At 41.0% G+C, this 24,895-nt stretch overlaps 2 protein-coding genes across 2 annotated transcripts; both read left to right on the forward strand.

Annotated features, from left to right (window-relative positions):
- Positions 1 to 190: 190 nt before the first annotated feature.
- LOC129369390 (uncharacterized) lies at positions 191 to 9,094 on the forward strand. The gene is made up of 5 exons (XM_055044741.1): positions 191 to 547; positions 7,452 to 8,141; positions 8,222 to 8,246; positions 8,547 to 8,983; positions 9,042 to 9,094. Exons 1-5 carry the CDS (start codon positions 505 to 507, stop codon positions 9,092 to 9,094), a joined length of 1,248 nt encoding a protein of 415 aa, XP_054900716.1. The 5' UTR covers positions 191 to 504.
- strc1 (stereocilin 1) lies at positions 8,979 to 23,533 on the forward strand. Its single transcript, XM_055044762.1, has 26 exons — positions 8,979 to 9,831; positions 10,452 to 11,228; positions 11,904 to 11,969; positions 12,072 to 12,182; positions 12,280 to 12,434; positions 13,294 to 13,480; positions 14,542 to 14,657; positions 15,006 to 15,135; positions 15,218 to 15,400; positions 16,119 to 16,154; positions 16,245 to 16,436; positions 16,628 to 16,768; positions 17,091 to 17,149; positions 17,332 to 17,467; positions 17,551 to 17,639; positions 17,970 to 18,105; positions 18,601 to 18,797; positions 19,802 to 19,892; positions 20,105 to 20,276; positions 20,923 to 21,098; positions 21,209 to 21,364; positions 21,564 to 21,706; positions 21,810 to 21,958; positions 22,597 to 22,694; positions 22,832 to 22,970; positions 23,146 to 23,533. The coding sequence occupies exons 1-26, from the start codon at positions 9,166 to 9,168 to the stop codon at positions 23,226 to 23,228; spliced, it is 4,584 nt and encodes a 1,527-aa protein (XP_054900737.1). The 5' UTR covers positions 8,979 to 9,165; the 3' UTR covers positions 23,229 to 23,533.
- Positions 23,534 to 24,895: the final 1,362 nt, after the last annotated feature.

Consider the following 24,895-nt stretch of genomic DNA (forward strand, 5'->3'; position numbering starts at 1 on the left):
CAGGCCGCAGATCACGGCGGCCTGTCAGGCGTCTCCTCCAGTAGTCAGCCCGGTGTCTTCTGACCCCTCTGGCTGGAGTCGGGTTTCAGACGGAAGGTTTAATCCACACGCTCTGTTAATAATGCAGCATCGACTGATGTGCTTGTTGTCAAAATCCCCCCCATCCCTCCTGCATTTCACAGCCCTCATTTCTCACCTCCGTTTCCCAGTTCCCGGTGTCTTTGATTACGCCTCAGTCCGATCGGGTGCAGAGTTGCAGGTGGAGGAGAGGAGCCGGTTTCTTCTCAGAACACAGAGGGATCATCTGCTAAATGGGCATCAAACGCTGAGGGGAGCTCAATGCACATCACCGAGACATTTACAGCCTCATCCAGCATGAAACCTCTTCTCCACCCGGTTCTGCCTCAGCCAGATGTTTTCTCTGTAGTAACAGGATAACGCAAAAAACAATTGAAGAAACTTTAATTCAGCTGGAGTTATTGCTTTCCTTCTTCTGAGGACGACATGTGGTCTTCACCAGCAGTTTGTATGGTTTTCATCCTATTTGGTAAGTTAAATAAACTCTCTGGCCGCCTGAAAAAATGATGCTAAGAACTTTTTCACTGTCCATTTTACAAAAGAAGATTCTTTAGAACGAAAAGGTAGTTTGTCTTCATTCCTGCCTATTAACACCAGGAGCGAGTCTAGAAATCTTAGGGCCTCTGCAGCAGCGGCATGAGTGAGAAAAGATGTGGCACATGTAAAAAACAATAATAAAACTAGATACTTTGATTTTTGTTGCAGTCATAAACAAATATGACAGCGTCTCGTGCTTTTTTCAATGTATATTTTTTGTATGAATACATTATTTTAGAGCTGGTTATGCAGTCACTATAGGAAAAAACTGCAGTTGTGAGAAAATTTTCACTGCAATACCATTTCTTTTCTTCTCTGCATGACTGTAAAGATCTGATCACCTTTAGAAGTAAAAGGAAATAGAAGACTGATAATATTCAGTGGTTCTATCCCTTCATTTATGAAGAATTATTGCTCAAAAGGTCTTGCCATACCTGTTTGTTCTTTGTATCTCGTTTCTTTGTTTATTCTTGCATTTTGTTCTGTGTGTTTCCATTTAATTTTCTTAGTTTAGCGATTACCTTTTTTTAGGCCCGAGCAGCTAAGCGCTGCGAAGGCCTATTGTTTTCCTATTGTTTATTAGGCCCGAGCAGCTAAGCGCTGCGAAGGCCTATTGTTTTCCTACTGTTTCTTATTATTATTATTCTCCCTCCAAATGAATTGGCTTTTTGGGGGCTTTATCATATTCAAAAACTCACCAAACTTGGCGGAGGCCTTAAGCCTGTTTCAAATTTACGTATTTTAAAGTCGTCGCAAAAATTCCACAAGAAATGGCTCTATGGCGCCACCTAGAAATTTTCAAAGGACCCTTTGCTATTCACTTACTTCATCGTAGAGACATGAAATTTGGTACACTTATAGAGCTCCCCAAGATGCTCAAAATTTACAATTAATGTCATAGTGCAAGTATCACAGGAAGTCGGCCATTTTGGATTGAAGGTCCAATTTTGAGCCCATTTTTGCCGTTTACAGCCTCCGTATTTGATCGAACTCCTCCTAGGGATTTCCATTGACCGGCTTCAAACTCGGTCAGTCTGTTAATAAGGCATGTCCCATCTAAAGTTATCAAAACGGTGAGTTTTTGAGTATGCTGAAGGGGGGCTAGCAGGGGTCAAAGTTCACCTACTCGCCTTAACAAAATAAATTGCTATATCTCCTACACAGAAACTCACAGAGGCACCAAAGTTACTGTAATTAATCATCATTAGCTGCCCTACAATACCCTATGGTCGAATGATGACATCACTTAGGCCACGCCCCCTTAGAACAGGAAGTGTCATGTTTTACTGTGAACTGTCGCTATCTGACTCCTTTGACCTCATCAACATGAAACTGTGCCCAGACACAGAAAACATGTTGGTGTATTGAGGATTCCAACCCCGACCACCTTCGATGGAGCAGGTGGGCGTAGCGGCGTGGCGAAGTGACCTGTAACGCCATCGCCATACGTTTGGCTCTCAATTCCACATTTTTGGGCCCTGCTGCTCCAATTTCACAAAGATGGATCCTCATCCACTCCCCGACAGGAATCCATCACAATATTTGGTGGGTGTGGCCTAATTTCTCTATAGCGCCCCCTAGAACACTTTAAATGATCAGCCCCAAGCCATGCTTTAACCTACAATTACGAAACTTTGTACACGTGTGTACCATGTCAGGACTTACAAAAAAGTCTCTTGGAGCCATTGTCTAAACCCCACAGGAAGTCAGCCATTTTGGATTGAAGTTTGGATTTTGACCCATTTTTGCCGTTTACAGCCTTCGTATTTGATCGAACTCCTCCTAGGGATTTCGATTGATCGGCTTCAAACTCGGTCAGTCTGTTCATAAGGCATGTCCCATCTAAAGTTATCAAAACGGTGAGTTTTTGAGTATGCTGAAGGGGGGTTAGAAGGGGTCAAAGTTCACCTACTCCCCATAAAGAAATAAACTGCTATATCTCCTACACAGAAACTCACAGAGGCACCAAAGTTTCTGTGATTGATCATCATCGGGTGTCCTACAATACCCTATGGTCGAATGATGACATCACTTAGGCCACGCCCCATGAGAACAGGAAGTGTAATGTTTTACTGTGGAAGGTCGCTATCTGACCCCTTTGACCTCATCAACATGAAACTGTGCCCAGACACAGAAGACATGTTGGTGTATTGAGGATTCTAATCCCCACCAGCTACGATGGGGTAGGTGGGCGTGGCGGCGTGGCGAAGTGACCTCTAACGCCATCGCCATACGTTTGGCTCTCAATTCCACATTTTCGGGCCCAATTGCTCCAAACTCACAAGGATGGATCCTCATCCACTCCCCGACAGGAATCCATCACAATATTTGGTGGGCGTGGCCTAATTTCTCTATAGCGCCCCCTAGAAATCTTTAAATGATCAGCCCCAAGCCATGCTTTAACCTACAATTACGAAACGTTGTACACATGTGTACCTTGTCAGGACTTACAAAAAAGTCTCTTGGAGCCATGGTCTAAACCCCACAGGAAGTCGGCCATTTTAGATTGAAGTTCAAATTTTGACCCCATTTTTGGCGTTTATAACCATTTCAGTAATTCGCCACTTGGGGTCAGTATTGCTCCACAAATGAAACAGCAGATAAACAGGATGAAGAACAATATCAATATTTCGCCAGTAGGTGTCAGTGTTCCTCCACCAATCCACGGGCGGATGAGCGTGAAAACTTTGTGAGAGCGTTGCCGTGACATTTCTAAAAGGATATAAATGTCTCAGATAATTTTTGTTGAATTAAATCATGCAGTAAATGTAGCGTTTTCTTACTTCTTACAAACCATTTCAGTAATTCGCCACTCTGAGTAAGTATTACTCCAACAATGAAATAGAGTGCTTTAGAAACACAGCTGAAGATGATGAACAATGACGAACTGTAGTACTTCGCCATGTGCATATGATCGGCTGTAAATGACACGTGGATCATCCGACTGACGCCAAATTGGATACGTATGACCTTTGTTGACCTCTAAAGAGAACAACAGCATTGAAATATATTTTGACTCCACTGCGCGTCCTACATTAATCCGCCAGCTATATTTCCTCGCTAAACCAATGAATCTGCACCACATTTTTTGCATCGTCAAGGAGCGCCTCCGAACGCATCAGTGCGTACCGCCTGGTGGACGGGCGCGGAAACTGCGCAACAACTTCTGTGTTAGCACGTGGCCAGCGTTGATGGAATCTGAGCAACAGCTTCCGCGGTGCGGGCGGAGGAGCTGAAAACTGCGTGAGAGCTTCTGTGGTGGCTGGCGTGAGGCGGCGGTTGCTCGTACCCCGCGGTGGCAATAGGCCGGAGCGGCGCTTGGCTGCGAGGGCCGTTCGAGGCTGCTTGCAGCTTTAATTATATTATTATTATGATTCTCCCTCCAAATGAATTGGCTTTTTGGGGGCTTTATCATATTCAAAAACTCACCAAACTTGGCGGAGGCCTTAAGCCTGTTTAAAATTTAGGTATTTTAAAGTCATCGCAAAAATTCCACAAGAAATGGCTCAATAGCGCCACCTACAAATTTTCAAAGGACCCTTTGCTATTCACTTACTTTATCCTAGAGACATGAAATTTGGTACACTTGTAGAGCTCCCCAAGATGCTCAAAATTTACAATTAATGTCATAGTGCAAGTATCACAGGAAGTCAGCCATTTTGGATTGAAGGTCCAATTTTGAGGCCATTTTTGCCGTTTACAGCCTTGGTATTTGATCGAACTCCTCCTAGGGATTTTGATTGATCGGCTTCAAACTCGGTCAGTCTGTTCATAAGGCATGTCCCATCTAAAGTTATCAAAACGGTGAGTTTTTGAGTATGCTGAAGGGGGGTTAGCAGGGGTCAAAGTTCACCTACTCGCCATAAAAAAATAAACTGCTATATCTCCTACACAGAAACTCACAGAGGCACCAAAGTTTCTGTGATTGATCATTATCGGGTCTCCTACAATACCCTATGGTCGAATGATGACATCACTTAGGCCACGCCCCATGAAAACAGGAAGTGTAATGTTTTACTGTGGACTGTCGCTATCTGACCCCTTTGACCTCATCAACATGAAACTGTGCCCAGACACAGAAGACATGTTGGTGTGTTGAGGATTCCAACCACGACCAGATTCGATGGAGCAGGTGGGCGTGGCGGCGTGGCGAAGTGACCTGTAACGCCATCGCCATACGTTTGGCTCTCAATTCCACATTTTCGGGCACAGCTGCTCCAAACTCACAAGGATGGATCGCCATCAACTCCCGACAGGAATCCATCACAATATTTGTGGGGCAGGGCCTAATTTCTCTATAGCGCCCCCTAGAAAATTTTAAATGATCAGCCCCAAGCCATGCTTTAACCTACAATTACGAAACGTTGTACACATGTGTACCATGTCAGGACTTACAAAAAAGTCTCTTGGAGCCATGGTCTAAACCCCACAGGAAGTCGGCCATTTTAGATTGAAGTTCAGATTTTGACCCCATTTTTGCCGTTTACAGCCTCCGTATTTGATCGAACTCCTCCTAGGGATTTTGATTGATCGTCTTCAAACTCGGTCAGTCCGTTAATAAGGCATGTCCCATCTGAAGTTATCAAAACGGTGAGTTTTTGAGAATGCTGAAAGGGGGTTAGCAGGGGTCAAAGTTCACCTACTCGCCATAAAAACATAAACTGCTATATTTCCTACACAGAAACTCACAGAGGCACCAAAGTTACTGTGATTGATCATCATCGGGTGTCCTACAATACCCTATGGTCGAATGATGACATCACTTAGGCCACGCCCCCTGAGAAAAGGAAGTGTCATGTTTTACTCTGAATGGTCGCTATCTGACCCTTTGACCTCATCAACATGAAACTGTGCCCAGACACAGAAGACATGTTGGTGTGTTGAGGATTCCAACCCCGACCAGCTTCGATGGAGCAGCTGGGCGTGGCGGCGTGACGAAGTGACCTGGAACGCCATCGCCATACGTTTGGCTCTCAATTCCACATTTTTGGGCGCAGCTGCTCCAAACTCACAAGGATGGATCTTCATCCACTCCCCGACAGGAATCCATCACAATATTTGTAAGGTGTGGCCTAATTTCTCTATAGCGCCCCCTAGAAAATTTTAAATGATCAGCCCCAAGCCATGCTTTAGCCTACAATTACGAAACTTTGTACACGTGTGTACCATGTCAGGACTTACAAAAAAGTCTCTTGGAGCCATGGTCTAAACCCCAGAGGAAGTCGGCCATTTTAGATTGAAGTTCAGATTTTGATCCTATTTTTGGTGTTTATAAACCATTTCAGTAATTCGCCACTTGGGGTCAGTATTGCTCCACAAATGAAACAGCAGATAAACAGGATGAAGAACAATATCAGTATTTCACCAGTAGGTGTCAGTGTTCCTCCACCAATGACAGATCCATGGGCGGATGGGCGCGAAAACTTTGTGAGGGCGTTTCCATGAAATTTCTAAAAGGATAGAAATGTCTCAGATAATTTTTGTTGAATTAAATCATGCAGTAAATGTAGCGTTTTCTTACTTCTTACAAACCATTTCAGTAATTCGCCACTCTGAGTAAGAATTACTCCAACAATGAAATAGAGTGCTTTAGAAACACAGCTGAAAATGATGAAAAATGACCAACTGTAGTACTTCGCCATGTGCATATGATCGGCTGTAAATTACACGTGGATCTTCCGACTGACGCCAAATTGGATACGTATGACCTTTGTTGACCTCTAAAGAGAACAACAGCATTGAAATATTTTGGCTCCACTGCGCGTCCTACATTAATCCGCCAGCTATATTTCCTCGCTAAACCAATGAATCTGCACCACATTTTTTGCATCGTCAAGGAGCGCCTCCGAACGCATCAGTGCGTACCGCCTGGTGGACGGGCGTGGAAACTGCGCAACAACTTCTGTGTTAGCACGTGGTCAACGTTGATGGAAACTGAGCAACAGCTTCCGCTGTGCGGGCGCAGGAGCTGAAAACTGCGTGAGAGCTTCTGTGGTGGCTGACGTGAGGCGACGGTTGCTAGTACCCCGCGGTGGCAATAGGCCGGAGCGGCGCTTGGCTGCGAGGGCCGTTCGAGGCTGCTTGCAGCTTTAATTTTGGTTTATTATCTTTAATTTTTCTCATGTTATTACTGTGCCTCCTGTTTTTATTGCATTCAAAACTGAAATAATCCCTTATGCCATTAAATTGCTGTAGCTCATAGTCTTCATTTGTTTAAGCTAATCTGACACTCGCACTTGATTTTTCACTGTTCAGTGGTGAATTTTCTGTTTTCATGCCCTGATTCACATCATTCTGTCTCGATTCTCCGTTCCTGAGTTCAGTCCATCAGTGAGTTAGAAGAGCGCACTGGTTACAGGCTGAGAGCGAGCATGCACTCTTCCTTTTTTTGTTTCTATTATTTTGGGGGGTTTTGCAGCATGTGTGGTGCAAAGCTGCATGTAGTACAGGGGACATTTTGATGGCAAAACTAACACCGACAGAAGCAACCGATCTGTTAAAACACTGGAACAAGGTCGGCTCTGCATTTATTCCTGTAGCTGTCGTAGCAGCAAAGGTGTTGATCCTTTGCTGCATACACCCAATCAGATCCAAATGCATTTACATTCCAAACAGAATAAATACCTAATTGTATATGGATTGAAAGTAAGTCTAGATCCTTGGAGGCACAATATAGAGAAATGGGAGTGGTTTAAAACTTTTGAACAGTATCGAGGTTCAGACACTATGTCACACAATTTTCAGTTCAAATATACCTTAATGTAATTGTTGTGTGTATAAATTTTGTATTGTGATGCTTCTGAGGAATTTATTGATCTTCTTATTCATTTAAACAGGGATGATATGTAATGTCAAGCTTGTGTGTTCACAAGCCAGATCAGCTGCGAGACAAACCAACGTGACGCCCACCGAGAACAACAAGTTGGAGGAGGACATCCAAAAAGTTATTAAAGAAATCCACTCCCTCTCTGCTGGAAACACACGCAACTTTGCCGTCCCTTTCTCAGAGAAGCCCCTCAACCTCAACATGTATTATAGCATCCTGAGTAACCTCAACGGCCTTTTCCAACCGCTGATGAGAGAGGGATTCTTTGATGACCTGCCCAGAATCCTGGTTTGCCTTCTCTCAGAGAGGCAGGACTGTGGGCTAATGGCAGAGCTAACAAAGGCAGTGTCTCTGGAGATGGGCCAGCCGCTGCTGACGTTTTTCTCCTCGCTCAAATCTCAGACATGTGCTCCACTGACCACTGAAGGAGAAACGAGGAGCTTCTTTGGGACCTTCCTGAATGCTGACACGGTCATGTCAGCATTCAGTGGCTTCCAGCAGATGATCATTAATATGCTGTCAAACCTTACGCTGTCTGAGAACTTGAAGAAAATTCTGAGCAGCCTTTTAGATTCTCTTGCGGCAAATGTGTTGCATTACATAGTTCTGTTTCTTGAGACATCACTGGACTATGTCAGAATAGCTTTAGAGTTTGGAATCGAGGTCCCATCTCTGGACGAACAAGACACCTGCAAACAAGGTAAAGCATGTCTTTACACAATTACATCACGAAGGTTTCTGTGTATCTGGGCTAATTATTGCTATTCTTTTATTGTGCAGGAGATCTCAAGCAGCTAATTATGTGGTGAGTCATTAGCTATTCACTGGCTCTGCTAACAAAACATTACCTGGGAAAAAAGAGATTGCTTTTAAAATGAAGGTCATTTTTGGTTGCAAATTGAAATATAAAGCAAGACCACAAAAAATTCACGTTTTTGATTCTTAAAAATGTTCAAAATGTTGGTGATGTCACCAAATTCACACTAAAAACTGTAACAATGCGAAAAGCAGTTCATCACTAGTGCACCTCTTAATCAATCTGCAAGTTTCAAGTAGCTTTCGTTTGTTTTGTAGCAACATGACTAATAATTGGGTGTTCTTTCAGGGGGCTAAAGCACAACGTGAGTTGGTCTTTTGGCATTCCACTTGTTGATATCCTCCTGGAAACCTTCCTGCCCTCAGATTCAGGACCAAAGTGCCAGACTTCTTCCAGCCTCCTGTTGCAGCGCAGCGCATCACAGCCAAACACCTACATCAACTACAACGTCTCGTGTGATCATCACAAGCTGGCTGCTCTCAATGAGACTCTGTGTTCTGATGTCCTCATGGGTTTCGGAAATGGATCGTCCCTCATAACATTTTGCCAGGCCCTCAGCTCCCTGAGCAGCAGGCAGTTGGAGCTTGTGTGGAGCAACGTGTGTTATATTTTTCAGGCGCTGTTTTCTCCGCTCATCACCAAGTCGTCTGACTGTGTTGTTGGGGTCGCGCAGCCCACTCTCCGTCGAGTCGCCAGGGAGGCCTCAAGCCTCCGACAGCTCGCCTGTGACTACAACAGCTGGGTGAACAGCACTGTAGATGCTGCTCTTGTGACTTTCTGCAGTGAAAATGACCAGACGCAGTTTGAGAACCAGGTCTGTAGCAATGCTTCACTGATTAAGAAATTGCTGTCCGATCAGAAGAACCGTTGGCTGTATGCATTTTGTTCCCACTCCTCTGCCGGCGCCATGTACCTGGTGAGTCAGTTCTGCTTGTATGAGCAGTGGCTCAACCAGCCTGCTCAGCTAGTGGACTCCGCCTTGTTGCAGTTGTGCTTAAGCTTTGATGCTCCAAGACTGACCAGTCTCATCTGTGAGCACACTGGACTCTTGATGCTTCTCATCTCCAATCCTGACAACTGGCCGCTGATGCCCAACTGTTCAGGCTCATCTTCACCACCAGCGTTCACCTACCCTGAGTTACAGCCGGATTACTGCCAGTACTCAGAGTGGCATGACGCGATGCAGATTACCACAGATATCTTATCAAAGTGCATCCTCATTGATCAGAGTGGATTCGCGAGAGAGGTCTGTCAGAACAAAACATTTCTGAACAGCCTTCTGCAAAATAAAGAGATTGCGTGGCTCGAGTCCCACTGCAGCACCTCCATGATTTCTCCAAGCCCTGGGCCAATGCAGTCCTTTAACCTGGCAGCATGGTGCGACTACCACAACTGGGCTGAGAAGCAGGTAGACGATTCAGTCGTCGGCCTCTGTTGGCAGAACGATCAGGTTGCCTTTCAGGAGAAGGTGTGCTGCAAGGCAGCTGTGTTTGAAAAGCTTCTGGAAAACCCTCTGAACAAATGGCTCACGTCCGTCTGCACTGACATGGAGCAAATAACCGTGACGCCACAGGTGAGGACCTTATAAGGTAGCATTTAACAAAATTAAAATAATTATTTTAATTTAGTTTAATGTGTACAGAAAAGGTTTTCAAAAACACAAAAAGTTGTCTGGCATACTTTATAATAAGCCATAAAAATAGTCAGCTTTTTACAGTTAATTTTAACGCAATGTATTGTGACTTGGAAACAGTAAATGAAGCCTGTACATCTTGTTTATACTAAAATAAACAATTTAACAGAGTTCAGGGTATATGAAATTGTAAGTTGTGATGAGCAGTTTCCATTTTCTCAGTGATAGATTGCTGTCCAAACCAGCTCAGAAACATCTGGTCTGCATCTGATTATAGGAAGGCAGATCTCCATCTAAAACAAACAAACAAACAAACAAACAAACATCATTTATGGATATTTACAAAACCATTAGTTTGTATTAGACTATTACTTATATAAAAGCCAACAGTTGCTTACTATTATGATTATGTTGGTCCACAACCCATTACCAATAATTTAATTAATGCCCACTATAACCTACTTCAATCCATATTAAGACATTATTCATTAAAAAAAAAAACTCAGGATGCTTGTTTTGTGATAATTTTCAGTCTTTGTCATATGTTGTCTGTAATTTAGGTGTGCAAGTACTCTGACTGGACCCATCCCATCATCGTGGACATGACTGATCTTGCTCTGTGTGCTGAGATCGACCCACAGAACTTCACCTCCAAAGTCTGTGCTAATAGCACAGTCCTTCAGAACCTGCTGGCCAATCCAGACAACACCTGGCTGATACGGCACTGCAGCAATTATTCAGTGATTCCTACTCCAGGAGGTCAGACCATCCGACCTGGATTCAGTGCCAGTGAGCAGTGTCTGTACTCCAGATGGATCACTTCTTTTCCAAATGCAACGCTCCTGGCTCAGTGCTGGGAGAAAGACCAGGCCAATTTCATCTCATTTATTTGCCCTGACGCTGGCATCCTCTTGTTTCTGTCCCGGGAACCTTCCACAGCCTGGGTGAGCAGAATTTGTAAGGCCTACATCAACAGCACCACTACAGAACCTAATCATTGTGCATCAGAAACTCTGATCAAGCAGCTCAGCTTGATGTGCCCAGACTACTTATGTCAGCCTTGTGCCAGTCAGAACACGGTTTTGCAGATGATGGTGCACTGCTGGGTGAAGAGCGTGAACTCCAGGATGGAGGGTCTGCTGACTACACCTGTGGCTGAAGTGTTGAATCGAGCGGTTGCTGCAAGTGTGGTGATCCTGCTGGCTGTGGAGGACTCTGTGGGTCCCATTTGGCAAGTCAATACCACCATAAGACAAAGTGCTCTGACATCTGTTGTTGACTACTTACAGAGAGAAATCAACCAGAACAGGAAGAAGGTGTTGCTACAGTGCTTTGGGGTAGGTAGTAGATTCTGAGGACTGAGGATAACAATACTGTGTTGAAACCTGTTGAATGGTTGGTAGTACTAAAGATTAGATATGTAGATTGACATAGTTTCTGTGTAGCTCTGTTTTTAGTTTATTATTGATGCATCAAATCAGTTTTCATCACTACGTAGGCACATTTGACCTCCAGCTTGTTGCTGGTGTCTGGTTGCTGTAATTGATATTGATGTGATAAGTCTTTGCAGCCTGGTGTAATCTCTATCTACATGGTTACACCTAAGTTAACAGTTACTAGTGTTGTGCAAACACCTGGGGACATTGCTTCATTTCGTCATGGTTTGAAATAAAGGAGACAGCCTTTTTTATGAATTTTATTCAGGCAACAGGTTTAGAAAAGAAGCAGAGAAATGGGCTCTACTTAGGATGTATGACTTCTGAAAGCAGTCAGAGTACAGAGGTTTGAATAAGTTCCCCTAATTTTTATCACATAAAAGAAATGACCTGAAAATAGTTTGGGAAAAAAATAAGAAAACTTAAAATTTTCAGTTGGAGTGGAAGATTTTATTGTGGCCCTTCAGATCACAAAAAATGTTTAATGTAAAGTAATCTTCAAGACCTTTTTACAGTAATATGAACCAACAGAGTACCAGTCACAAGTGCTGTAAAATATGTCTGTTTTTGCTGCAGACCGTTCTCAGCAATCTGCTGCAGATGTCAAGAGATGTGACTGGCAGTGAACTCCTTTTAATCAAGGTTGGACACATCCCCAACATCAACGTTGCTCCATGATTCAATGATCTCTTACCACATGAGTTTGACCTCTCTTGGTGTACGTTTTGTTCTCCGTCTGCTCAGGAGTACCTCAACCTGCCTTTGAGCAGCCTGAAGCCGGTGCTGACCGCTGCACACATCAGCACCGTCAAACTAATCCTTCAGTATTACAACAGTTTCATGAGCACCATACAGGTGGTTGAACTTTCAATCCTATAATTCCTCCACTTCTCATTATCTTCTCAGTGTATTGTATGCTCACCAGCTGCATTGTTGTTGCTCATTTTACCAGCTATCTAAAGAGTACCAGTCGACCATGGTGTCAGTGATACTTAAGACCCACCTGGCAACAGATAGCAATCTTCTTCTTGACCTGGGTTCTCTGCTGGTCGCAGTCAGTCCAGATGATGTCAAGACATTCCCCTCCTTACAGAACAATGACAAGTTGTAAGTAATAATTTCAACTTTCATTTTCGTTGAGGGTAATGTCCATGAGATTATTTGGATTCAATAAAGCTCTGGTTTAATCCAACAAAAGCAATAGAAACATGACAGAGGGATCATTTTGCTTTTGGTGTTTTTAGCAGATTAAAAGAAACTATTGAGAATAAATAATTTCTTCATCATAGGTTGTGAGTGGGAAAATACAAAAAAAAAAAAAATCTAAATTCTTGATTGTTTTCAAGAAGGTTCATTTTGTGTGGACACAACACTGGTTCCTCCAAGAAATCAAAAGCCCTTTATGTCAAAATCACAGGGATTTTTCCCCTGTCCAGTTATATTTAATAATTGAATCTCACTTACTTTCATACATACATTTTATATTTCTCTGAACACATCTCTGGTGTCAGACGTCTGCGAGAACTAATGTCTCATTGCGCCACAAGGCGACAGCCACATGCATTATGTATAGAAAGTAAAGGAAGCTTGCTCTCTGACTAGATTTCAATCTTTGGAAAGCCTGTGTTTCTTGTAATCTGCCCCTGAAAGAAATCTTTTCTTGGACTTTTGAAAATCAAGCCTGAATATAACACTGCAAATCAATAGACCTGCAATATATAAATGAGGCAAGCTTAGGTTGCAACAATTTGGTTCTGTTCAAACTGTTATGACAGTAAATGTGATCATTAAAACAGCTAAGCATTAATCTGTTAACAAAAAATACATTCTAAATGTGCCTCAAACTTTCAAATGATTCATTATACAACTGAGTCTTGATGTGAAATATTGTAATAATTTCAATAAAGGCCATAGTAAATATTTCACAAGCTTTTACAACATTTCTGATTCTTTTGTTTCCTTCCAGGCGGAAGACCATAAATGCAAACTTGGGCTGGATGAGCCTGGCCCTGCGCGAGGCCTTTGGCTTGTGGTACGGCAAAATTTTATCTCCCTCCAACATCACTGGAGGTAATCAGTCACTCATCAGGGACACAGGAAACCTGATCGCCTATTTGCCTTTCCACCTCTTCCAACACCTCTCGGCTGCTCAGGTAACGTCCCTTTGAGCTCTGACACCCTGACGGGGAATCTGAGAACCCACGATACCGTTCGATTAGCCGTGGGGCACAACAAAGCCGTGTCTCACCAGCCGCCCAAAAGAAAAGCACAGACTCTTCTAATGTCTGCCGTCGCTGTTAGAAGTAATCCTCTTATGGGAATCGTTTAGAAAGTAAAAACACACTCAACTGTCCACTCGACCTAATAATTGGTTGTTCTGTGTTTGGTGGCAACATTTCCATCAAGTATTTGCAACATCTGGTGGTGAGTCTTGGAGGAACTTTGGATTTGAATTGTTTTAATTCAGCCACACAGTTTAGAGCTTCCAATCATCAACATCCTGTTGATTTTTTTCTGGACTTTGACAAAACCCCCTAATCTTCGTTGACAGAAATGTTGACATTTAATATTTATTCTACACATTTTTATAGCATCAGAAAAATGTTAAGAAATGATTGTGTCCTACAGAAACCACATTTAAACAAAAAATATATTTCCCACTCCCATCTTTTTCCATTTTCAAGATTTGTGGAAAAGCTCCAGAGAGCTTTGGGCATAAGATAAATAAATAAATAAAATAAATGTGTATTTATGTGTAGAAGAATTGCAATAATTTTCTAACACTAACCTCCTCCTCATTGAGATGGTTGACAAGATATTCTTATGTCACACTTTCATTTTCATATTAAATCAAGGTGGAAGTGGGTTACTACCTTATAAACATATATACTTTATGTAAATTGTATACTTTCTTGTCTCTCATTTTAAAGAGTAGCTAAAACCATTGGGCCCCTGTGTCACATTACAAGCATTTCCCCTTATTATGTTAAGAAATGTTCTAAGAGTTCAAGTGATTTAGTACAATAAATGTAAAATAATGAATAAATATAAACACATTAAATGTTAGAATTTTCTAGATTTTCTGTATTTAATTTTTTATTACAGCAGGAATGCTAATCATTTTGGTGGACACTGTATATTACACCACTGTTAATATTACAGCTGTAATAACTGCAATATTCACAATATTTCAATGCTTTATGTTTCTCTGCAGCTGTTGGATGGACTGGATGTGCTGCAGAGAAACACCCTCTCACCGCTAAAGCAGGTTTTCATGGCCAACAAACTTATTGGGACCTACAGGAACATGACAGCTCAGGATCTCGTCAGGTCAGGAAAACACGTTGGTTTTTTTTATATTATCTCCTCCAGAAGATAATATTATAGACATGTAAAACTTATGTAACAAGTGGTTATTATCATTTCATCATGTAACAACTGACAAAACAAAAGTTATAATGAAAACCTTATATGAGAAATAATTTTTAAAAAATCCATCATCTATCTTAAAGTAGTGAAAAAAATGACCATAGCTGCACTTCAGAAGATTGCTATTAATTCATTAAAAAGTCGACTTTTTCTGAATGTATTTAGTGCTAAAATGACGTGGGTATGTTTTTCCTTTCTGTAGGGCACATGATTTCCTGATGTGTGTTGAAACATTGTTTCTAATTTCAGATTGGGAAATGTCTTATGCCTGGCAGAGGCACGGGATCTCTTTGTTTACAAAAACACTGAGGTCTTCCAGGTCATCCAGGAGATTATCATGAACTGCACACTTAGTGGACTCAGCATGCCCAGCCAGCTGGTAGGAGTGGATCATTCCCTTCTTTCCTTATTGTTTTTTTTATTATATGTGTGAGAAAGGACAAGTCATATTCTTTGTCCAGCATTCAGATCTCATTCTGAGCAACCCAGAGTTTCAGAACCCGTCCTCACTCAGTTCTGTCCGACTGGAAGAGATCGCTCCACTCCTGCCCTCGCTGGGCATAACTTTCCTTAATGGTCTGTCGGCGTCCCAGTTGCTCGCCGCTCTTCCTGCCCTCAGCACCATACCGTTTACTCCAACACAGGTAAAGTTGAACTAGACCCTTTCAGTATGTGGCTGTGGATTAAAGAACCTTAAATAAAATGGGCTCCTCTTTGTTCTGGCCAGCCAAGATTAGAATCTGAACTGAGATTCTGATGGCAAAGACCTTAGCGCTGTCAGTAACCATACCTTACTGACAGCAGTCCAGCTATTCGAGATAGCTGGACTGTCTCAAATAGCTGAGATAGTCCACTAATGCAATCAACTGATGCATCAGTTGATTGCATCAGTACAACTGATGCAATCAAAGAAATCATTGTTTGGTTTCTATTCAGGGGACTGAATAATTTAGATACTAAAGTGGTCAATCTAAGTTGGATATAGTGTTGATTTTAAAAAAAGAAATAAGCTGTTGTAATTTAGGGTTGCATAGAGGTGCAGTTGGTAGCTCTGACACCTTGCAAAAAAGTCCTGATTTTAAATGCTGACCTGGGATCTTTCTGCATGGAGTTTGCATGTTCTCCTTGTGCATATGTGGGTTCTCTCCAGGTACTCCAGCTTACTCCCACAGTCCAAAAATATGACTTTGAGGGGTTTTTTTTTAAACTACTCAAGATGTTCTTGTTGCGAACACCTTTACATTTTTTATTGTATCAACAAACTTATTTTTGCAAAGGTGGTAGGATAACCTTCTGTGTAACTAAATAAGCTGTGGGGGACTCGTATAACAGCAGCTTGTATTCATTCTCTTTGTTTTGAAGGCCTCCGTAATAGTGGACAAACTTCTAACTAACGCAGTGAGTTACTTTAAACTCTTAATAGACAGAATGCTGAGTGGAGGCGCTCGGTGTCACGTGTAGTCTCACGCCGTCCTTCCCTCTTCCCAGCGGATCCCAGACCAGCTGGAGGAGCTCGGTTCCCTCATTGTTGGTGTAAAGACAGAGACCCTCCTGTCCCTCACTTCTGACAGACTGCTCTCTGCCATGAAGGCCTTCGTTCAACACACTCCCGCTCGCTGCCGACCATACATGTCTGTCCTCTGTGCCCCGGAAGCAAACGCCATTGCCACGAAACTATGGGTACTGAAGATGCGAGGGGTTATTCACACTGATGTTATGTTCAGTACAAACATGTTCTGTTTGAAAGTTCCAATTTGAAAAGAAGATCCAAAACAAAAAAAAAGAAATCAGAAATTAAAGATTTAGATCTTTAATTGTAGAAGTGATTCGCAACATGATTTTATTTTATTTTATTTATTTATTTTTTTTAGGGCTTCCCTCAAGTTGTCAGCTGGTTGGACGATGTAGAGCCTATGCTCAGATGGACGCCTCTGATATGTATCCTGTCCAGAACTCAGCTTCTTGTGAAGAATCTCTCTAACACCACCACGAAACACTGGAAAACACAGCAGGTATTGCAGAGCTGCCACTGAATTTGAAAACGTATAAAAATACTTTAGAGATTTAATATAAAATTCTGCTTCAACTGTAATCAAAGCTCGACACATGCTCTCTGTGCAGATGTCAGAAATGTTTCCATTTTTTGTAGGATTGGCAGCACTAATGTCAGAAATGTTTGAGTTCTTTGTGCTTCCTCAGAATAGAGATTATTAAGCAGTTAAATGATGCAAACAACTCGCATTTTGATGCCACACTATCTTCGTATCACATTTATGAAAATGTACAGAAAGAGGAGATCATGCATTAAAACCTGTTTTCCATTTTATCCCACAGGCTCAAGCAATTGTCAAGGCAGTTAATACTTACACAAATCAAACCAAACCAAATTTTCTGTAAGTATATTTTTGTCTCTGCCATGTGACATACTTTGTTTTGATAAATAGAAAAGAGTTGCAGGAATGTTTCTGGTTTCATTTATCTAAATGCCACATCTGTGACGCGCGTTGCCTCATCTTTATTGTTCGACTCTTCGAACAATAAAGATGAACAATATGAACAATATGTGTGTGTTCAGGAGCCTGGGGACACTGTTTCAGGGTGTGAGCTGCAAGGACCTACAGCTACTTTTTCAGGCTGATCGGTCGCCTTCTTTTGTGAGGAGGATCTTGGCCCTCCTCAGGCATCAGCCCGGTCTTCTTCACACTGCGCTGGTAATTTTAACAACGTAACCAACACATAGCATATTTTTTACAGTGCGTCTGATATATGTGTGTTGTTTTGTCCTGGTGGACAGAAAAGGTGTGTGATTGAGGAGGTGTACCCACTTCAGTTCTTCGCTGACCTTCTTCAAGATCTTGGAGCTGAAATTGCTTTGTGCATACCGTGAGTCATAAAAACTGCAACTTCTCTCCAACTCCTCAAATTCATGTCTGTCAAAAAAAAAAACATTCTGTTAATTTTACTTCTAGTGCTTCATATTCTTATACTCATTGCTTAAAATAATTTTTTCTGAAGTTGCATGTTGTTTTCTTTTTACAAAGAGAGTGGAATGAGTTTACAATACAGGAAACATGTAAAGATCAGATCGCAAAGCAAGATTTTCAACTTTTTGTTGACTGAAGGGCAATAAAGTAAACTGATGTGTCATATATACACATTTTTAGACTGTGCAAATGGAAAACATTATGTATGTTTTCATTTTGTTGCTTTTAGGATGGACATCATTAGGTTGTTTCCTGCAGATAAGATGGACATTCTCAGGAAGATGATTGTTGCCTCCCCTCAGTACTTTCTCATGTTAACTAGAATGCAGCAGGAGATTATTGTGGACAAAATCATTCAGAGGATGGTATGTAGATAAACTCCCCCACTCCACCTTATATCCCATGATTTTTTTAAAGATGCTTTTGTGGGCTCCAAATCAAAATGTTTCACTATATGATTTCTCAAAGTGGCTTGTCACCCAAATCAAAGGCAAAACTGGTAGTTGTTTCCATCCATATGATCACACTGGTGTAAGCTGTGACACTTGTCTCTTGAAATGTTGTTAGAGCTTCATCCAAGTTCTGGATCTGAAAAAAAGAGTTACAATTATGGATTTTTAATGCGCAACAAAATAATTGCAAATAACTTATACATTTCTTTAGTTTTTGAAAGAAATGTATAAGTTCTTTAGTAGGAAGGACTGCATTACCTAAACTCCTGCATTTGGTCACAATTACCAGTAAATCAAACTTACACCGAGTTAAGATCAGAAACCTTATTGAATTATATACATTCCCACCCAGTCAGGAATGTAAGTGCTCTGCTTTATCACTCTGGTGTTGCTGACTTTTCTCTGCAGAACATGTACACTGGGCCATTCACTGAAGAGGAGTTTCGTTCTCTAGACATTATGGCCCCATTTGTGGCGGATGAAGTTTTCATTCAGGTGGATCGAAGCTTCTTCACTAAAAACCTGGATTACCTCCAAAAACTTTGCTACAGCAGTAGCAAGATGGAACTTGTGGCCCGTATTCTTCAAGAACCGGCTGTTTTTGGGTAAAGATATCACAGACTGAAAAGAGACTCAACTATTATTCAACCTGTGAGAAACAAAGAGCAATGCTGAAAATGCAAAACATTTGTGCAGAGAACAAAAGAGAAACCAGGCTGTTCATAATTTTGAAAAACGCAACCTATTTCAGTTCAAAAGAATTGTTTTAGTAATTTGCCTTAATAACTATTCAATTAGTCTCTTTGCTAGAACAATACAGTGTGTATTACAAAGGGTTAAATATGATGTTAGCTTCATTGAACTCTTGACGATTACCAGTAATCGTCAAGATTACTTTACCCTCCATGGAACAGTTATGCTGTATCAAACTGATAACATTTTAATTAATTTAGGCTTCCATTTTCATACCTCGTCAATTTGTTAGAGATTTAACATCAGTCCGTATGTCTCAAACTTCCAGAGTAATTTCAGACAGTTCTTCCTAACTGAGCAAACTCAGTTAGTAATCTAAATCCATTTGCAATGTGTTTTGGAGTTAATTAACTAAATGTTATTGTGATTAAAAGAAAAACTGTCTGGGAAAGTCTGACGTTTCCCCAGTTTTATTTTTGTAACGTCTACATGCTCTGAATTTATTTTAAAAAAAACCATAACGGTGTAGTTCTTGCTAGTTTATAAAAACTGGTTAAAGCATCAGTATAAGAGCATCTGTCCATATTTAAGACAAATTTTTATATCAAATTTTATTTCTAGATTGATCAATCTCAGTATTACACAAAACTTAGGCTAACCCCTTCAGGTGGCATTTGTAAGTTTTCTGTTCTGTGCATTTAATTTTGTCTTATTGGAAACTGGGAAACTGCAAATGTTCCAGTTCCTCCTGGAACATTTGCAGATTAGTTTGGGAAAGATTAGTTTGAGTGTGAATGAAACATGCAGTGATGTAATGCTTATGCAGATGAGTTGCCATGTAAAATTTTAACATTTAAAAGCCTCTGCAGAATGGTAAGCTGTTGAGCTCATGAGGGATTTGTGTTCTTATTTACAGGCCAGTGAAGAACTGGAACCAGGAAACGCTAACTGTAGTGGGACGGTTTCTCTTCTTCCTGCCTAGTAAAGTTTTGCAGGACTTGCCATCGGTGAGTTCAATGCAACAGATTCTTTCCCGTAACACATCCATTGTGGGTTTTGCTTGACTGGAACATGATCTCAGGGCAGGTCGGGCATACAAAGGCTGAAAAGAAATCCTTCAGGTGTCAGTTCTCTAGCGTGTTTCGGGATCAGGTGATGACATCCATGTTTTCCTGTGAGCTACCCACACACGATTGTGTTTGTGCTTTTGTTCCCACAGTCACTGATGACAGTGGGGCGCATAGAGAAGCTGTTCATGAGCCAGCGTCAGTGGGAAGATAGTGACGTGGGGATCCTTTGCTCCGACAAGAACGAAACAAAGGATGTTTTTGGCAAGCAGCAGTCTGTTCTGCAGTTTTTCCTGGGCTTCCTTAAAATGGATTATTCGTCATGTGAGCATCACTTTGGTTTATATAAAGTGATTACGTGGTACAGTTGATGTAAAAAGTGTTAAAATGTCAGACTTTTGTGATGTGAAACCACGATAAATTATTTTTTCCACTTTAATAACTTTTTTCACTTTAATACAACTCGACTGCAAGACAAACAATATCTGTTAAAACACCCTTTGATTCAATTTCAGCATCCAATCTTTTTGAGTTTACATCTAACCCAAGTCACAGTGAAGCTGGTTTTTCCTTAGCATCATTTAGCCAAAGCCATCCTTTGTAGAGAGATTACAAAAGTTCAAAAGGGTCTCATTTTTTAAAGGTAAATAAGTAAGGAGCTGCAGGCATTTCTGGTTCGAATTGATTTTATTCTAAATCATTGTATTCTCCATGCGGATGGACAAAGGAGTAGAGCTTTAAGACAAAAGCTTTTTCTTCCAATGAAAACTTGGCAACTCATCTTTGTCTAAAAGTTCATGTCATCTACAGAACCAAAGTCCAAAGACAGACAACTGAAATTCAATAGTGTGCAAAATGCTTAACTTGTTAGGTTCATTTCTCACTGAGGTTTTTATGAACAATGAGAAACCAGTGGATGAACATAAACTTTGCAGACCACTATCTTTTGTCTTTGTTTCTTGTCTTTAAGTGCCTCCGATTGTTCCTACCTGTGAGATTTTGCACACCACAGCCCCCTCTGCTTGGCCCTCCAGCAGCTTCAACAGCATGTCTTCATCGCACTTCTCCAACTGTCTGGAGCTGATAGGCCAGGACCCATTTCTTGAGTCCTACCAGCGTATCGAGATTCTCAAAAGAGTCAAAAAGGTTAGACCCACCAGAGGACATACAGTACTACAAAGGCAAAATAGCATTTATGAGTTTTAACATTTGATGTCAATCCTGTCTTCTTCTGGGTCACCCTGCACTATGTGAAGATATACGGACCCGTCTCCTCCTTCTCCCAGTCTGTGATTGCTCAGCTGGGTGGGATAGCAGTAGAGCTGTCACCAGAGGAGCTGGGGACTCTTCGACTGACAGAGCGGCGGAGTATTAGTGCTTTGGGAGCTCTCAACACATGGAACAAAAGACAGGTAGCCTATTTCTGCACTGTAATGTTTTACCAAATGTAATTGTTCGTTGTTTTTAAATATTTTGAAGACAAAATTTAGAGGTAGTAATCTTAATGGGAGAAAAGTCATCTTTTTTTTTTAATGTAGCAGCAGACAACTGTTTACATCCTGTTGTCTTGACAAGGATTAACCTAACATTATGTCTTGCTCATCTTTCTAGCTGGCTGCACTGTTTACCGTCGTGTTAAGCTCTACCAAACTGACACCAAGTAAGCTTGACTCCAGTATGCTGGTGGCACTGGGCCACATTGTGTGTGGAGCTCAAATCGCGGAGATCAACACTTTCAACAACGTGGAGTTCAGGTGAGATCAGGTAGCACAAAGAAGGTAGCTGCCTCTTTCTCGGCTCAGCGTGGCTCTTGTATTGACAGTCTTCTTGTGTTGTGTCTCCCCCTGCTGGCTGCAGTAAGGCGGTTCTCTGGCTGGGAAAGCTCAACCTGCCCTGCTCAGAGGAGCAGATGGGGGCTTTGGTTGGGCTGCTCACCCACAGTCTCGCGTTTGGATTCATGAGTTCATGGGGCACAGATGTGTTCATTGAGATTGGAGTGCTGGCAGGTAATGAATCCTGGATTCGAGTGTTCAGCTTTGATTGATGCTTTTCATTTTCTGATAACTTAGCTCAAATTATGTGTCATTTATTCGTAAAGCAAATAAAATAAAACAAAGTGGGAGATTTTTTTTCTCCAGGGGTCATTCCAACAAATTAGGGTAAAACAATGATTAGCAATTGGAAAAAAAGTTTAGTAAAAAGCACAAATCATGTAAAACATAAAATATTTGCACTTAAAGCTGTATCATGTACCTCGTAGTTTTAATAGGAATCTGGTATTTTATATATTTGTTTTAGTTGTCACTATGTATGGCATGAGACAGATAATCTGTGAAACAAACTGAAAATAATCAAGCTTCTCCACTTTTATACTGCAGAAATGCACCACTCTTGGTCAAAAAAATAAAAAGGGCTTGTTTTTAGGATTTCCTCACTTCCGATGCAACATTGTTTTAATAACAGAGTTTCAAACAACCAGCATAAAAATGTAAACAGTATCCAATAAAATGACAGTAAAATGAAAACACAAACACACAAATAACAGCCCTATATTAAAACAATAATAAAACAGTATAAGATCAACTAAAAACAAAAATATAAAAATGACCTACGGCCAACATAGTGTCTTTGAAACTGTCCACAGCCGGTCTTCCTGACTTTGCCATGTCATCTCTGGTGAAAGAGCAAATCGAAGGAATCTCACCCATGGCTATGTCTATGATACCACCTAAGAAGTTTTCTGTAAGTTTAAATGTTGAATGTTTATCAAGAGCTTCCACAGCGAGAGTTTTGCTGCAGGTCTTCCATCAACTTCTCATTTTGTCTTCTGCTGCCGTCATGTTCAACTGCTTTCTTGTGTATTTGGACATTTCTCCAAGGTGGTATTTCACCAGAACCAGATCAACATGTTCACCTATGAGCAGGCTTATGCACTGACTCCACAGCAGCGCTCGGCTCTGAATGATGTCCAGAAGAGAGCCATAGACATGGTGCTGACTTGCTGGAAAAGAAAAATAGGTAAAACACAAAGCCAAACCATGTGAAATTGTTGCAATCTGATACCAATTTCATAGGAATATGTTTGTTTAGGGGTTTTACATCTGAGATAGCACTCAGCCTTTTGCTGATGAAAAAACGCTAACTTTATATCGCTTTTGCATTGCTTTACATTTGTTTCATTGTGCTCCCCTAGATTTGTCAGCAGGGCTGGCACAGAGCCACAGCCTTCTGTGCATCATACTGGGACTGCTGATGGTGCTGGCCATCCTGCTCTGACCCGACACATGAACCTGCTCACTCTACTGGATCAGAAGCTCCAGCACAACAATAAAAACACATCTCATTTGCAATTCTGTACTTTGAAACATGTCAATTATTGAAATCACAATGTGTTTTCAGCAGCAATCAATCAGTTTGCTATCCATAGCTTTATAGATTAACTCGTGGCAGACAAAAATATGTAGACAGTATTTATTTTTTTATAAGCCTAATTGAATCCATGCTGCCCTAATTTATTATTCTCTATACGCAATGTATTAAAACAACTTCTGCCTCAAACCTACAGATTTGAGGCAGAATATATATATATATATATATATACACACACACACTTATTCTAATATTGCAGTGCGCTTTGCATTGTTGTGGACTCTTTACATTGTGAATATTAAAGGCTAAATTCATCCTGAACTATGCGTATTTATTTATTCTCTACGTAATTCCACACTTTTTTTGTTTCATTGCCAAGCTACAAACCTGATATTCATTCCTTTATTTATCTGTGTGATCCTCCTAAATGTTTTTATTAGATATATGAGCTGTCCTCATACAACGTTCAATGATCATAAAACATGCAACCTTATTCATTTTTTCATTCAACTGGGTACAAAAGTTTAAATTAAGAGAATGTTACTCTAATCCACAAAATATTCAACTAACAATGCATAAATACATTTGCTGATTTTTCTAAATAAGTAATGCTAAAACTACCAAACAATCTTTTCACATTTATCCTTTTATTATTAGTGTTGATGTTTGACTGCTGCTGGTAGTTTCTCTGACAGTGATGGACAAACCAAGAACATTGGGAAAGATCAAATATCTCCGTGACCATTAAAGTATTTCAGATCAGATTTTGAAAGTATTTCAGATCCATTTGCTATAACTATCTTATGAATCCATAATCATCAGTTTGTAAGGTAAGATTATTAAGAAGTGTCACCTATTTCCAAAGGACTGGAAGAAGACACAAAATGTCCTCGTCAAGTGGAAAGATATTTATGCGGATGTTCATGAACAAACACAAGAGCAACAAAGGCTAATATTGTCACTGTCCACAACCAAGGGAGGTTTATATTGACATACGATGACAAGAAGCCAAAGAAGAAGGCTATGGCTTAAACATGTTTGCCTTCTAAAGACAAATATAGTCAGATAAAAGACAATGGTTAAGATGTTGCAGCCACGAGGACATAAAGTATGCTTGGGAGATTCAGGAAATGCCTTACGACCTCTACCCCATGTGTCCAGACTAATGGCTGCTCTAACAGGTGGGTGAGAGCAGGCTGTGCTTCTTGAAGAAGCTCAGGACCTTGAAGGCTTGCAGCAACTTGTAGCAAATATGTTGTAAATCATTTGTAGAGATACCATTCTCTTCTGCCATTATCTGTTGGTGTTGCAGCATCAAATGCATCACTGTAACATAGACTGCTAGAATGCTACACGACATCCTTCCTGAGCATAGCCATCAGTATAACTCCTTGAAGTAAACTGTATAATATTAGATGCAAATTTTATTGTAACTTTATCAAGTTACAATAAAGTATTTTTTAAATTGCATTGGATAATACCAATAGCATCTCTCTCTCTCTCTCTCTCTCTCTCTCTCTCTCTCTCTCTCTCTCTCAAATGAATTCCTTTCATTTGAAAGGAATTCAAATGAA

The sequence above is a fragment of the Poeciliopsis prolifica genome, unplaced genomic scaffold, assembly GCF_027474105.1.
Source record: "Poeciliopsis prolifica strain line A6 unplaced genomic scaffold, Auburn_PproV2 SCAFFOLD021, whole genome shotgun sequence".
Classification (NCBI taxonomy): domain Eukaryota; kingdom Metazoa; phylum Chordata; class Actinopteri; order Cyprinodontiformes; family Poeciliidae; genus Poeciliopsis; species Poeciliopsis prolifica.

Bases quoted from the DNA above. Each gene is read 5' to 3' on its own strand.
- LOC129369390 (XM_055044741.1), top strand. From the start codon at position 505: ATGTGGTCTTCACCAGCAGTTTGTATGGTTTTCATCCTATTTG. The intron at 548-7,451 runs GTAAGTTAAATA...TCATTTAAACAG, and splicing joins TATGGTTTTCATCCTATTTG to GGATGATATGTAATGTCAAG. The intron at 8,247-8,546 runs GTGAGTCATTAG...GTGTTCTTTCAG, and splicing joins CTCAAGCAGCTAATTATGTG to GGGGCTAAAGCACAACGTGA.
- strc1 (XM_055044762.1), top strand. From the start codon at position 9,166: ATGTACCTGGTGAGTCAGTTCTGCTTGTATGAGCAGTGGCTCAACCAG. The intron at 11,229-11,903 runs GTAGGTAGTAGA...TTTTTGCTGCAG, and splicing joins TGTTGCTACAGTGCTTTGGG to ACCGTTCTCAGCAATCTGCT. The intron at 22,695-22,831 runs GTAAGTTTAAAT...CATTTCTCCAAG, and splicing joins TACCACCTAAGAAGTTTTCT to GTGGTATTTCACCAGAACCA.